Source organism: Centroberyx affinis, unplaced genomic scaffold, assembly GCF_046629955.1.
Source record: "Centroberyx affinis isolate AG114_WGS23_722 - 3 ecotype Tasmania unplaced genomic scaffold, CSIRO-AGI_Caff_v1 ptg001882l_1, whole genome shotgun sequence".
NCBI classification, from domain to species: Eukaryota; Metazoa; Chordata; class Actinopteri; order Beryciformes; family Berycidae; genus Centroberyx; species Centroberyx affinis.
Window position 1 is genome coordinate 172,259 of NW_027280254.1, and position 15,612 is coordinate 187,870.

The 15,612-nt window shown below is 45.2% G+C and overlaps 1 protein-coding gene across 1 annotated transcript in view; it reads right to left on the bottom strand.

The window, feature by feature from the left end:
- Window positions 1-1,253: 1,253 nt before the first annotated feature.
- Window positions 1,254-15,612, bottom strand: part of sphkap (SPHK1 interactor, AKAP domain containing) — a 31,677-nt gene continuing 17,318 nt past the window's right edge. Inside the window, exons 4-12 of the mRNA XM_071530128.1 lie at window positions 14,261-14,320; window positions 13,731-13,871; window positions 12,356-12,623; window positions 6,782-10,169; window positions 4,864-5,025; window positions 3,743-3,826; window positions 2,985-3,034; window positions 1,987-2,171; window positions 1,254-1,406 (exon numbers count right to left, since the gene is read on the bottom strand). Coding sequence (XP_071386229.1) covers window positions 1,254-1,406; window positions 1,987-2,171; window positions 2,985-3,034; window positions 3,743-3,826; window positions 4,864-5,025; window positions 6,782-10,169; window positions 12,356-12,623; window positions 13,731-13,871; window positions 14,261-14,320 — 4,491 coding nt within the window. The remainder of the gene's footprint in view (window positions 1,407-1,986; window positions 2,172-2,984; window positions 3,035-3,742; window positions 3,827-4,863; window positions 5,026-6,781; window positions 10,170-12,355; window positions 12,624-13,730; window positions 13,872-14,260; window positions 14,321-15,612) is intronic.

Consider the following 15,612-nt stretch of genomic DNA (forward strand, 5'->3'; position numbering starts at 1 on the left):
GCTGGAATTCAGCTGGGCTGCACTTCCCCAAAGCAGCTTTGTGCAAAGATTGTGTGTCCGTTGTATTACAGTCTCACTGCCTCTGTGACATGCTTTCAGGAAACCAGGCTCTTGGCTGTGCGGTTTGATAGTAATATTGATAAATGTGTTAATCATCAGCTGTGTATATGTTAAAAGGAGAATGACTAATGAAGACTACATGTATTTCACATCACATGAATTTATTGATGTCAAAAGATAAATACATTCAGTTCTACACTGACAGAGTTGACAGCTGAATTGTGTGCTTTTTTCCCAATGCTGATAAAACACTAGAGTACCACTACAGTATGTAGAGAAAGATACAGACCAAATTCACATACAAATTCAACATTACAAACCTTGCTCTACCTCTGTCTTCCTGACATAGTAAAAACTAATGAGAGCAGTCCACTACTCCAAGGTGCAGCAGTTCAGAATCTACAGTATATACAGCTATCCAAAATAAACAGTTCTCAAGTAACATGAACAACAAGATAACTTACTTACTCAGAACTGAATTTCAAGGTCACAACAGAAGTGAATGTGTTGGCCAACGAAAACGACGACAATATGGACATCTTGCTTACGTAAAACAAATGTGCGCTCCTAAGTGACTGCCAGGAGGAGTGAAGGGATGGCTTTTACTGGGCTTATACACTTCAACAGCCTCTTTTACATAGCAGTTTCTATACAAAAGGTTTGGGTATTTCATCGTGTTGCAGGGAAAATTGAACCTGATTTTCCTCTCTTCTATTGGTACCTTGTTTCTTTGTGTGTTCATTTGGAATAAATAAATAAAAACATAATTTGGTTGTGAGAATCAATATATAATATATTACATCTGAAGCAGTTAAAACCTGCTGACTAGAATCTCTTGAAGGCTAGCTCATTCCCACTAAGGATGTCCAACCTACACTTTGCTCTGTGTGTGTCTCACTAGACCTGTGCAGCTGAAAACAAAACGTGCTTATATTAAAGGGAGACTGGTCCATTCATGGCTGCAGACGCACAAATAACACAACTTTCATGGGCAATGTAAGGGCGGGACGGGGGTGAGGGGTGTGAAATTCTCAGTCTGCTGAGGAGGGATCGGGCTGTGCTTCCAGACTGCGTTAGGAGTTTGATGGCTTGGTGTGTCGAGATAGGATGGGGCACACAGGAACATGTTAGGAGTGTGAGTGAGCGAGCGTGTGTGTGTGTGTGTGTGTGCGGACCGAGGATGCTGGTCCACCCTAAAGGGTCTCCAGCAGCCAATCAAACAGGCTGGACAGAGACCTGCCCTCCTCTTCCTCTTTCTCGTGGAGCTTACAGAACTGAACCACAGCGCTGAACAGGTCAGCAATCCTCCACGCCTTCTGAGACACCAGGTGCACCACCCTTTGGAACTGAGGGGGAAGAACAAAACCATCAATCTACACCCAGTGCACAACAAGGTCACGAACGTCTGCATGTTGCATGTAAATCGAATGACATATTTCTGCACAAATTTGAGCTCAATTATGTATAATTATAACTTTCATTCAAAGAACATATCAAAATATGAGACATTTATTCATTCAGCTGTCATATAATAATGCTAGTCCAGTGGGAGTCAAAGATTTCTTTAAAGGGTGAGTTGTCTAAAAAGGCAACAGCACATTAAACTGCAGACAAATATGTTTTTTCTCAGACATCTTCCTTGGTAAGGGGGAAAGGTCTGTTGAACAGCATTTAGGCCAAGTGACAGTAATGGCTTTAAAATAAATACAAATGACATGATTTTAAGCAGAGAAGGCCAACACACCAATTTGATGGTCAGGGTACAAACAATACAAGATGCCATGTAATGCAACATTTTATCATATACTGTAGCAAAAACAATCTCAATAATAGGGTAAGAGAGAGAGACCAGCAACAGTGATACAATCAAATCAGATTGAACAAAACAGCTTGAGACTCTCTGCTTTATTTTATTTTATTGCCCACCTTTGAGACCCTCTTTTCTTTGGACTTCTTGAAACAAAGGGCAGGGAGGCCGAGTTCGGAGGCGGCGATCCACTGCAGAGCCACTCTCAGCTCCGAGTCCACACACTCCGGCTCCAGGTCACAGTTCACCACCAGCAGCTCCCTGAGGTTGCTGCTGCCCCCTGCTGTCCTCACCACACTGCTCTCTGGAACATCAAAGATCACAGGACATGTTAGGGGGCAACACACCTTTTTCCTCTCTGCACTTTCCTCACAACGCAGATTCAGGTCAGTCAGTTGGGCGAGACACTTGACCCCTCTATCTAACTTCATCATCGTTTACAGTACCTGAGAAAATCTTTTTCTACAAATCACGTCTGTTCTTTATTGAGCAGTATCTAATTAAAAGGAATTAAAAGTTGTATTATTGCTGTATTATTAACTTCTAGCTTCTAGCTTCTTCTAGCTATGAATATGAGCTCCCACAATCCTCTGCGTGCGTTAAGAATGATGTGCTGTCTTCATCAAGTAAGTGATTATGTATTTGTGTACATAAACATCTAAACAGATCTATCACATATTGCATCCAGGTTATCTTCATTCATTTATTTTCCAGGGTTCCCACACGCACTTGGACATCAAATGCCAAAGTGCCAGCGCAGTGCCCACCGACACCACAAACAGATGTAATGTCAGGTCAGCTTCATACAACACAAATGCCCTGGGCTCAGTTTTGCTTTTAGACAATCTTTGTTCCAGTGCAAGTCATTAAACAAAGATGATCTTTGTGCTGGGACACTTTTGGAACTAGGGGCCCTTTTCAATTATTGATGAACATCCTTAATTCAAAGAGGAGTGACGCACCTCGATTTGAAGGATTAATCACACAGACACGGCACATAGCTTGACTCACTCAAGAACTCTTTGTGTGTGAGGCAGAGAGATGTTAAAGTTGAACAAGGAGGTGGACAAGATGTTGATGACATTGAGATGACATGAGAATCCATCACTGCACTTACCAAAAACATTCTCCTTGGTCCCTGTCAGGTGGCCTTTCTCTTTCTCCTCGCTGTGAGGAGAAAAACATGATTTGAAAGGTGGATTTACTCTGGATTTATCTCTGAATTAAATATACAACTAGTGATGTGAAAACATGAATATAATAGTAACAATAGTAACATGAATATGTGCAGTGAAAAGTAAGTATACAGCTTATAATGTGCTGTATTCAGCCACACCATTTAAAAGAAAATAGCACAAAGCCCTGTTTGTGCAGAAAAGTGGTTTAAATAGTTAGAGGAAGTATAAGTATTTTAAAAAATAATCATTATTATAAACCTAGATAGAGTACAAACTTCTTTACAAACAGGTACAAACTTCTTTACAAACACAAAAAAATAAACATTAATAAAAACAGATAGATAGATAGATAGATAGATAGATAGATGCATACATACATAGATAATAGAGGGTATGAATAGAAGTAGGATTACATAAAATAATAAAGCTGACAGTGTCTATTTAAGAGAACATCATTATCAGCGTTGACAACATAATAATAAATGAGCTATAATCTGTCATGTGGGTGAGTGTTAGTGTTGCGGCCTGTCAGTCACCAGCCACCTGACTGCTGTGCTCTGGGTGAGAACATCAGAAAAAGCAGTGTAGTGTGTGCAGACCTTTTGTCTTTATTAGACACAATGTCATTATCGGCGTTACAGTCAGTGACATCGTAATGAGAAATATGTCAGCACCGTGGCTTGTCAGTGACAGTTACCTGATTACCGTGCTCTGGGTGGGCACATCAGAAAAAGCATCCAGGTCTGCCAGGCCCAGGCTGGATGCGCTGCTGGTCCCATTTCTGTAAACCAATAAAAACAACAGAGAGCATCATTCACATCTTGTCTCAAGACATCCGACATGATCACTGACTTGTGAAGAGAACAATAACGAGGCGCAGCGATGCAGGCCATGTTGTTCATTAGCTGGTGATTAACATATAAATAGCAGCTGCAGCTGAATCGGACGCTCACGGTGGGAGGCTGGTGGTTTGCGGCTGGCGGCAAGCCTGTCCGGAGATGAGGATGAGGAGCTTTGGCGGGAGTTAGACGGGTAGCGTGGACAGGCAGGGTGGGCGGCCAGGCCCTCGTGTCACAGCATGAAGGTAATCAGGGGATGAGGTGGAGTTAAAGTAAACAGGTGGATGGAGAGGTTACAGGGAGCAGCAGGTGTTATGGTGGCGGCGCAGATAGCTACTCTTGCAGTTTATTAAGCAACAAGCAGGCGACTCGTATCACTGCCAAGCTGAGAACACAGAGCCTTCCTGCTGCCCCCCTCCCCCTGTAATCTACAGACTACTGACCATTCTGCATTAGGCCCAACACGTTCAGAAATATATGCATTTAATGATGGAAAACATGTAGTTTACAGTGCTTTGGTGTTAGTAATATTAATTGCTCCATAGTCATGACATATAAGTTGTTTTCAAGGTGCAGTGAAAGCGAGGCTAAGCGAGGCTATCCTAGCGGCTGAGACAGTTGGTGTAGGGGACTAAAAGGAATGGGAATTTAGTGAAGCAGAGAATGGTGAAGCAAATGTTCTGAACCAGAGGCTTTGGATGTGAGAGGTCATAGCTCTGTACCACTGCAGCCAGGTTCTTGCAAGTGGGATGCAGGCAGGGTCTGGCCCTCTGTGCCAGCTATGGAGAAGGATTTGTGGAGCGGGCTCTCTGCCATGCACCGCCTCAGCAGGCTTTGATGCCGCAGCAGCAGGGAGTAAATTGGCATTGGCGCAGGACAGCACAAGTGTGAGTAGCAATGGGCCAATGAGAGTGGGGGTGAGGGTGGGAGTAGCAGCACTAGGAGCAGTATGATTGGACAAGGAGCAGCGGTTACTGACCCCTCGCTCAGCTGGATAAAACTACTGGTCTCCTCGTGGGGGTCATCTTCAGGGGTTATATGGGACCAGCTCCCCGTGCTTTCTTCACTGCTAGCACTCATAGAACGCTTGTCCCTCTTCACTACTGCAGCCACCGCCACAGCTGGCCTGTCCCTCTCACTGCTGGGGAGAGCAAACCGCAAGATGGTGGGAGTGACCATCAACTGGTTGGTTTGGCAAGTGTTGTCGTGCATAATGTCTGCTGCACTGTGTGGTTACTATGGCTATTGTTCCTTAAAAATGGTTTAAGGAAAGGAAAATGTTCCTTTTACATTTTGTCAACAACATAAAATGACTTCTCTTTTATCCACTGTTCATCCATGTAAACAGTTTTGTTAAACATGAAATGCACTTTAAATACATTTTAAAAGAAATAACTATGCATCACATAAAAGAAAGTTAATTCATTTCAAGAACTTTAATCCGCAAGCTGCATTCTTCACAGACAACATTGCATTGTCAGTGTTATTTTAGGAAACTGATTAAGTTAAGTCATAATCAGATGATTGAGGGCTGCCATCTTCAAGAATTCCAGAGGGAAATCAGGTTTTATTGACTAGGCAAGTCAGTGAGTTCCACTGTTACACAAGGGACAGACAGATGCACTCCACTTGTTCCCTGATTAAATTTATTGTCGAGTGAAAAGTAGCATGCCCTGTGATTCTCCTGAGGCCTGGGTGCCTTTCAGCTTTTTTTCTTTTCTGAATATGTCTTGTCTTGTCTTCAGGATCAGAATTTCATATTAGCTTTATTAACAGTCAGTACAAATACATGATGACAAATAGATCACAACTGATTCCCCACATCACATCATCTATTTTCACTTTTCCCTATATACCTCTCTTATCCATTAGCAGCTCTTTCCTCTTATACATCAGCAGCTTCATTTGATTCCAGACTCAATCTATGAAGTGCTCCAAGCTTCATTACCCCCAAAATGTCCTCTGGAAGTATCCATGCATTACTGCCTCCACTGAAAGGCTACTCACATGCGGTTGTTAGTGGCTGTGTAAAACTTGCTAACTTGCCGAGTCCCTGTCTTATTCTTACTACAATATCAGCCTAACCCATATGTCCAAATAGGCACATCCCAAAGTGACCATGTCTAACAATTCGGCAACTAAAAGGATTAATACACTTATTCCAAATTAACTGACTTCCTACAAGCACTTTATCCTATCTAGAGGCACCTAAATTCAATTGTGATTTTCTTAAGCCTTCAAACAGCCTTAATCCACAGCCTGATTCCTTGTCATTCACGCACAGTAGATAATACAGTTGCAGTCTGCATGCAAATGTGATCTAAATACCTATGGGTGTGATGTGGTTTCAGTGTGAGTGTCAAGTGTGAGTGCAGTCTTTACTGATCAAGGTGAGTTCGACCACTACAGAGTGGATAAAAGATGAAACCACTAAAAGCTTTCAGCACACAGTACATCACCCAGCCAATATGAGTCACAGCCTGGCCAAGGGTCTGTCAAACCCCACACACTGCTAAAATAGATTCGTTTTTCCCACTGAATGGATCCCCTATGTGTGCCTGCTGCTATGTGATCAAACACTATAAATAGCTTTGGTACGCATGGACAGTTTTCTATTTGTAGGGCCTGGACATCATTTGTTAAGTGTTCATTTTCAGAAAAGAAATCATTCCAAAGACACCTTAAAAATAACTCTACCATGATGTGATTCTTCCTTTCTCTCTTTTACTCTGTCAGATCAAAAAACAGCTGAAATTCTGTGTTCTTTGATGACCATGTAATCTTTGATGAGCATCCATCTAGGATGATTCTGCTACCTTTCTGCCTGAAGGAGGAGACTGACTCTCACACAGAAGAAGAACTGTGACCTGTGCAGGTGGTGCAGGTGGTGAGCTTACCTGCTGCTGCTGGCTGATGCTCTCTCTGTGCACTTAGGGGCTGATATTTCTGGGGGTGTGTCCTGGGGACCTCCCCCTGTCCTCTCAGGGTTCTGGAGGGTCTCTTCATCCTTTTGATCTCCCTCAATGTGGATCAGTGGCACATCTCTGGGTCCCCTCATGCGGGGCACACTGTTGTCAGTAGCCCCAGGCCCTGCCCCAGCGCCAGCTTGCTCCTGGCTGGCCTTGCTCCGACTACAACTTGGCCGGGACTGTTTGAACCCCCTCCTTCTTTCGCCAACAGGCATGTGTGGCTGTGGTTGCCACCCAAGAGTTCCCCCAGCTCCATCCTGCTGGCCCCCCAGTGCAGACTTGCCAATCTCTACAATGTCAGCTGCCAGGCGATTGGCAAACTGCTGGACGTGGGGCTGGGAGTCTCCTGCAGCCTCCAGCTCGATGCTGTCCTCTGGATCAGCGATGATCTTGTTCTTCCTCATCAAGGACTCGATGGAGCTGGACCAGGTCTCATGAATCAGCATATCAGTGATCTGGTCAGTCTTGCCCCTTTGGTAGAGACAGGAGTCTGACTTACACAGGCCCGTGGCTGACACTGAGTTGGTGGGGAAGATGTTCAGCGTGTCTCCGTGCACATTGCGGGCAAATCCATCAAAAGAGTTGGCTTTGATGGGTGAGTTGACGGTTAGTCGTGAATCTGAGGAGCGGCGGTCTGGGACTGAGGACTGGCGGATACAGAAGGGTGTTCTGGGAGAAGGGGGCAGTAGGCTGTTGCTCCACTCTTTAGTTTTGGCAATGCCATAATCTTTGTTCTCCTTATCCATATCCCGGAGCATGAACCTGTAGAACTCCTCTGTGATGCTCTCTGTGCTGGACTGTTTGGACAGGCAGGAGGTGGTCCTGACATTAAGGTGGCCGTTCTTCTTGGTGGCAGCCTGCTGCACCGCTGCAGCCAGGATGCTGCTGGCATTCTTCCCAGCATAGTAGTCCAGCAGAAGGTCAAACCCCCTGCCCTCTGTCTCCATCTGGTTTACCATGAACCGCGAGAACTCGTCTGTGATGCTCTCACAGCTCGACTGCTTAGAGATTGAGCTGCCCCGGCTCAAGTTCTGACCCAGCCGGCTGCCAGGACCCAGGGTGTTGGGTGTGCCCGAGGGGTCCGCGTCTTCTTCTGGAATACTCTCATAACTAGCTGCCTTCCCTCGGCTCCACCTCTCACACTGCAGCCTGCTACGTGGCTGGCCTGCTTTGGAGGTGTCAACCACGTTGAGTTCAGGGCAGTTCATGATCCTGGCGGTGACCTCGGAGGCAAAGAGGGCGAAGGGATCCTGGGGTTCATCAGGATTGACTGTCTCATCTACCACCCGGTTCACCAGTCGCTCCATCAGCTCCGGCTGCTCCTCCGTTTTCCTCTTGATCTCACTTAGGCGTGGTGCCCGATGCTTCTTAGAGGCAGCACTACCGCTCTGTCCCTCTTTCCTCCTGAGTACCGTGCGGCAAGCAGGGAGCAAATAGGCTTCAGGCCCCTCTCCAGATGTCCCTTTCAGGGCACAGAACCAGGGCTGCTTTCCCGTGGAGTTCTCCAGGCAGATGGCAGCTAGCTCTGTGGCCATAGACACCACTGTAGTGGCCAGGTCATCAGCGAAGCAAGTAACTGGTGTCCTGGACTCTGAGTCCATTCTCAGAGAGAGCAGTGAGCTGCAGGAATTTAGGGAGGACTGGGGGGTGAGGGAGGCCTGCCTGCTGTCACTGCCTGTTACTAGTCGGCCCCTCTTCTCTGTGCTGAGGACTGAGATCTCACTCAGAGGTTCTCTGATGGCACCACTGCCCTGCTGGATCTGCTGGTGGTCGGAGTAGTCCTTAACAGAGAAGGATGTGGATTTAGACTGACTCTGTTTGCATAGCTGCTGCTGCTGTTGCTCTTTGCTATATGCTGAGGAGGGAGATCCAGGGGGATCACTTTCCTTCTCCTCCAGCACATATTTCTCCTCTTTCAGCCCAGTAACCATGGTAAACTTATCTGTGCAGTGTAGCATACCGCTGAGGTTCTCACTATTATTGGACTGGCTATAGCCAAACAAACGCTGCAATTGATCCCTGCCCTCCTTGGTGGTAGAAGCCTCCCTGGCACAAACATCACCCTCTTGTGTGCCATATGACTCTTGATCACTGGAAATATCACTGATTTTCTTCTGTGTCAGGCAAAGGATGTCAAAGAGCAAATTGTTCACACTGTCCTGCAGAAAGCCCTGGAGGCTGGGGGCGTCTTTCCCCGGACCCTCCAGTTCTTTTTTCTTTTTTGCTTTCTCTAATGCATGCTTAAAGAGGCTGTCTGCCACCTCACTGATTAAGTCATCCACCTCTCTTTCATCCATGCAGGATTTCTTTGGACAGGTAATGCCATCTACTATCTTGTTATGGGTGGTCTCCAGCAGGTCGGCTACACTCTTGTAGCCCCGGGGCTGAGCCAGTACCTCGGCCGCTTCCCTGTGCAGGACCTCAGCAATGGTGGCACGGAAGGCCTCAATGCTGGTTCCCTCTGCCACACTGCAGTGCAGCGTGAAGGCAGCAGAGGCCGCGGCTGCAGACATCAGCCCCCGGGATGCCGTGTAGACCTCGGCAGAATCGGCATCGGAGTCACCACCCTCCCCTGACTCCTCTGTCAGGTCCACTACTGCCACAGCCCCAGCCACCTGAGCCATGCCACACATGGCCGATGAGAAGGAGTAGTCGACTCCCTCCTCGGGTTCCTGCAGCTCCTCTTCTGTGTCTTCCTCCGACACGGACTCCATGGTGAGATGTTCTGTTAACTGTGGGTTAGTAATGGTGCCAATGACACTGGCAGCACAGGCCAAGGCCACCTCTACATGTTTGGATGGGTGTCCTCCATTGTGGGGGGGAATGTGTGCCTGCGTCCCATGCTCTGGAATCTCTGTTGTTTCAGTAGAGACATCCTGGTCAGGCGTCTGAGAGACCTGGGTCCCTGGCCACTCTGCAGCCCCCTCAGAACTGTCTGGGCTTTGAACTATGACAATCTTGGGGAGTTCGAAGGAGCAGGTGCGCTGTCTGGAAGGCTCTTTTGTCTGTGAAGGACCAGTGGAGTTGGAAGGACGACTGGAGAGCGACACGCTGACGGCAGCCTCAGGGACGAAGGAGGTTTCATCTTGAGACAGGCGGATGAAGGCGTCTTGCAGCACTGACTCAGCCAGGTTGGTGGCGTAGTGGCCAGCTGACTCCTTGGTGTGAAGGCTGGATCTCCGGGGTCCTTCCTTTTTCACCTCAAAGTCCTCCCTGTCCTGATGATGGACCAGCTGTCCTCTCTGACATGCAAGTCTGACGCAGTGCTTCTGTGCAACCTCTACCAAGCTCTCTTCCACATCACCGCTCTCTGGCTCTGTGGAGAGACGGGGAGAAACACAGAGACAGAGAGACAGACAGAGAGTGAAAAACATCCACACTGGTTAGAGAGCAGCTCCATCAGTCTCCCAAAGCGTCACAAGCAGAACAGAACATTACCCTGTTTTACCCTTCAGCGACTATCAGAGCTGGCTTACTTCTTATTTATGCCATTCAATTTCCCCTTGAACAAAATTTCAGAGAATTATTTTCCATTTTGTTTCCATCCAACAGACGTTAGTTATCAACTGGGCAACATTTTATAAATGAATACTTCTGTCCTGTGTTACAGGACAGAGTTCTGTCCTGTGTTACAGGACAGAAGTACAGGTACAGGTGCAGTCATTATGGAAATCCTTAAATGCTTGCGACACTAATGCTTCTGTACTGTTGCTGCAACCCCAGGAGGGGAGTCCTGCTTTATATGCTGTATCCATTTTTGAAACAAAAATTGATGATGTTGGCTGCTCAATATAAAAAAATAAAAACATGACGAGAATAACTTAAGTACTATTAAATAGTGAGTCTTTCTTTCATGTCAGCAATTCTTTTGTACGAGTAGGTGTCATGTTTTTGAAATGGTGGCTATCATTTTAGAATTAAACTATTCAATTGTCCATAAAAAAGCTACGCCAACCCCCCCAGGGAAAGTAAAGACCATTCTTATCGGTGATGATCTAGTTTTTAATATTACATTGACTGAAAGGAGAGTGAAACCTTGGCTGTGTTGGATCTAATTTCACATGTAAGATTAATTATAGATTAACATAGGCTCCTCTGTGTTGTGGTGCTGCTGAGCTCAGGGCCATATCTATCTAAATGAAGACTAGCATTGATCTGTTTTAACCTAGCTGCTCTCAACTACACAAGCCATAACAGATCGTAAGGAACTGAACTGTGCACCCCGCCAAAGAGAAGTGGCTTTATAGATGAGGAATGACAGGCCACACGAAGGAAAGGAAAACTGCTGGTGAATAAAGCTCCCTGTGTGTGCACTGACTGCAGAATGGCTGTCCTTCCCATTAAAAAGAAGAGGAGGAGAAGCCTCAGTAGTTGGAGCAGTGTTTAGAGATTTAGAGAGAATATGTATTACACTGCAACAAATCAAGTATTTAGGCACCCCAAGCCTTTAGAACTATTGTAAAATCCCATCTGTGACACAGCAAAGTAAATTATTACTTATGGACGTATTTATAATCATGTTATTATGCTGTTTGTGCAGTGATACATGGGCCAAACATGCAAATATTTATATACAAGGCCATAATACTGTATTATACAAGGGCTTGTTTGGCTTATTTTTATCACTCTTATTTTCAAAATTTGGATTTGGATTTGGTCTGCATGTTCTAGAGCAGGGTTTCCCAAACCTCTCCTCGAGTACCCCTTGTCCTGCATGTTTTAGATCTCTCCCTGCTCCAACACAGCTGATTTAAATGATCAGCTTGTTAACAAGCAGCTTCAGGGGTTGATAAAGAGTTCATCATTTGAATCAGCTGTGTTGGAGCAGGGAGAGATCTAAAACATGCAGGACAAGGGGTACTCGAGGAGAGGTTTGGGAAACCCTGTTCTAGAGGCACACATCACATGGATGAGGAGAATAGCACAATAGATGGACTTGGATATAGAGTAGCCGGTTTCTAAGATGTTTAAGGATGATTTTAACAATAAACAACAGAATTTCATCAACAAAATTTAACTTTTGAGTGTTTTTCACATCTGAGTTGTTTTGGAACAACCAAGTAAATGCAAATGTACGACAGCAACATCTTGAGGCTGTTCAGGCTATACAGTTGCATGTGTACATATATTCAGTGCACATGGCCAAATCTCTGACCCTTACAGTGATAGTTCAATCATACTCCACCAATTAAGTTGTACACAGGACCACATAAAGGACAGAAAGTACACCAGGACTCAGGCAACAACCATGAATTGTTAAATTGACAGATTTAATCTTTACTGCTATAATAATAACATTCTTATGAAAGTTCAGCATTCATCAGTGCATAAAACTGCTAATTACAATGCATAAATGTAAAAAATTTTTCTTTGAACTATCGCTGTGCACATTATAAGTTGTATAAGTTGCACATGATCACTTTTAGTAAGAATTTAGGTTTGCAAATGCTTAACAACACTCAAAGACTTAAGCAAAAAAAAACTCATGTGAATGAGGCTCACCGTTTCTGAAGCCATCATCCTCACTGTCGTCTCCCAGGTGTTCTGAGGCGGTTAAGAAGTCTTCTTCTATGGAAGAGATGGAGCGGTTGGTGTCATCATCGAGCCGCTGTCCGGCCGCTCGGCCCTGCAGCAGCTGCCGCTCCTTTCCCCACTGTAGGCCAATCAGGAACTTGTTTATCTCAAAGATGATGCTGCCAGGTTGGGTGGAGCGTCTCTGCCCCGAACACTGAACCAGGCACACGCCTGCACCTCGCCGCTGCTGCTGGCCCTGATTGGAACATGTATAAATACATATTATGCATGCATACACACATACACGCACACGCACACACATCATGCATACACAAAGTTGTACATGTATACACACACGTACTGAACACACAGAAAGGCACACATAAACAAACACAAACCAAGCACCATACACACAATTACACACACACACACATGCATATACACATACACACACACACACACACACACACACACACACACATACACACACATTGAGACACACAAATGATGAGATATATTATAAGCATCCTAATCAAACCTTCAGACGTACTGTATTTATGTATCTCTCCTTGTGTTTTTCTTCCTTTTACATGTTGATATAAAATCATTGGTTCTATTCATGTAAGGCTAATTGTCTGTGCAGCTGCTCAGGCTGTGTATTGATTCTAGGACGGCGTTTTAATAGCAATGATGTGTTTGGGGAGTTTTAGCAGTTTCAAATTAAAAGGACCCAAACCAGCATGTGGCTCTGTTAATATGAAAAAGAAATCTTTGAAATGGTCAATGGCTGTAAGAAAACATTTTATTTTCAAAAACATCAGAAAGGTCTATACATGAGTAGCTACATGGGCATAGCCATAGTTACAGATAGGACTACTGTTATGTGTGTGTGTGTGTGTGTGTGTGTGTGTGTGTGTGTGTGTGTGTGGAGCTGGGGTGGGGTTAGAGAGTTTAGGCACACGACTGCCCATCCCTGGTTTAGAATCTGTAACAAGAGTCCAGTTTCATAATTTTCTGAAATATAAATAGGAATATGAAATCCAGTGTTCTATACCCATCATAACTTTGAGAGGGTGTTTCCTGTACATGGTAGCTAGAATGTTAGCTTTCCATAGTGCAGCTAGTGTAAGGTAGATGAGGGGGGGACTTTTTTATTGGAGTGAGATGGGGGGAGTTACTAGTTAAAATGAATTCTCTTCCTGTGTATTTGTTGATCTTGGCCTAGCACAAAATTATAATCACAAACTACTGTACAAATTGCTGTACAAAAGGACAGCTTGCACTCGCTAGCTTGCACTCCAGGCCGATTAAATCAAACACTGAAAGTACTTCCAAGGATTTGAATACATCAAGGCAAACTCACCTGTGACAGGGAGTGTGGGTGAGTTTGGCACGTGTCTGAGGCTTCCAGGCCACCAAGCAGTAGGATCTCATTCTCTTTGGGCTGGTGGACACTCAGTGATTCAACAAGTTTTGGCAGGTCTGGAGACACCGACGCCAGTTTCTGCAGGAGAGATGCCAACCACAGAGGTACATAATAATAAAAAAAACCTCCAGTCAAAAGCCTTAACAGAACATGATATTGACTCTGTGCTTCCAACACAGAGATATATAATTATAAAATCCTTTCTGTGAGAAGTCTCAAATCATGTGAAATGATTGCTGTTCGCCCACCACTGCCACCACCAGCAGCACAAATCTGCACATTATCTAAACAAATCAACCGTCTAATTCTGGCTAATGATCCTGAATCCATGGCAACTGAGCCAATGGTTGCAGCTTATATGTGAGACGCAAGGAACAGAGATCACAGGGGATGAAAGGTGGGAGGGAGAGGGAGAGGGAGCGGACGAGAGGAGGGACGGAGGGAGCGGGGACGAAGGCTCTGCTCACCTTGATGCTTTCGTCATCACAATGGTCCACTTTCTGATGGTCCAGATTCACAAAACAAATCTGAGAGAGAGAGACAGAGTCAGAGTCAGAGAGAGCATTAGAGTAACAGCATGACCGGAAGCTAAAACGAAGGCTGAGCTACGAGGAATTAGAGTAAAAAAGAGTTCCAGAAGTCAGAGTGCTGTAATGGTGAAGTTACTACATCGCCTTCCCCGCTGCCATTTCTCTGTCACAAACCCTACAAACCAGACAAAATGACAGTTTCCCCCCAAGTGACTCACCATTTAGAAACTATAGCTGTCTGCCATGCCATGCTACTACAGAGTGGCTCTCATTGGCAGAGCCCTTTCAAAGAGTGTCTCCTCTCTCAGGGGCTTCTAACAGCAGGTGTAAATCATCAATGATTTTCTTTCCATCTCTCCCTTTTCTCTCTGTCTCTTTTGTCTATCTCTCCACTCCCTCTTTCTCTCTCTTTCTTCATCTCTACTCTTTCACTCTCACACTCTCTGCCTCTCTCTCTCTCTCGGCCCCCTTCGGCTCTCGCTCCCGGTTTAATGGTGTGTGATGGTGTCCTCGTGTTAGCGCTGGGAGTCTGGGACTGTCCGAGCACTGCTGTTTGATTCCGCAGCACATCGCCTCCGACCTAAGCTGGCAAAGCCCAACTGTAGTTCAATGAGTGAAGCATGGCTCTAACACTGACAGGGTTGGGGGTTCAGCTCCCACTTGAGCCACCCACACTCACAATGTGTGTGTGCACGGTACTGTGAGGCGCATTGGATAAAAGTGTCAGCCAAATGACAGATATATATTTTTTGGGCATATATATTGCTATATACTGTATGTCTAAGGTTTAAACATTGCCATGCCTGTCATTATTAATCACACTAGGTGCTATTAATATATGTCACTGAGGCAGTCTCCCACAGCTTTATTATCTATCTCTTCATTGTGAAACACTGACAGGTAGGATCCTGCTGTCTTTCTTTTACTGATGCCTTCTCCATATCTGCTCTACCTACTGCTATCTCCCCCCATTAACGCCTTCCCATACCTGCGGAAAATAGACTTGCTTTCCAATAATCTGAACTATTTCATTTTACTTGAACTATTTGAGGTGTGCTTAATTCATCTTGCTGCACATTGAAAGTGCCTCAGCGCTTGTGAGATAACATACATTCTTTTCTTTCTCGTCTTTTGCATCTTTTTTCCTTTATCCATGTTGTATTCAACCAGGACTGTTTGCTCCAAGCTCTCTCTCTCTCTCTCAACTGACTTTAAAGGATGTCAAGGTATAGAAGCCGATGCATGTGTCTGTTGTATTGCCTGCAGTCTGTTGCTGTATATTCAGCATC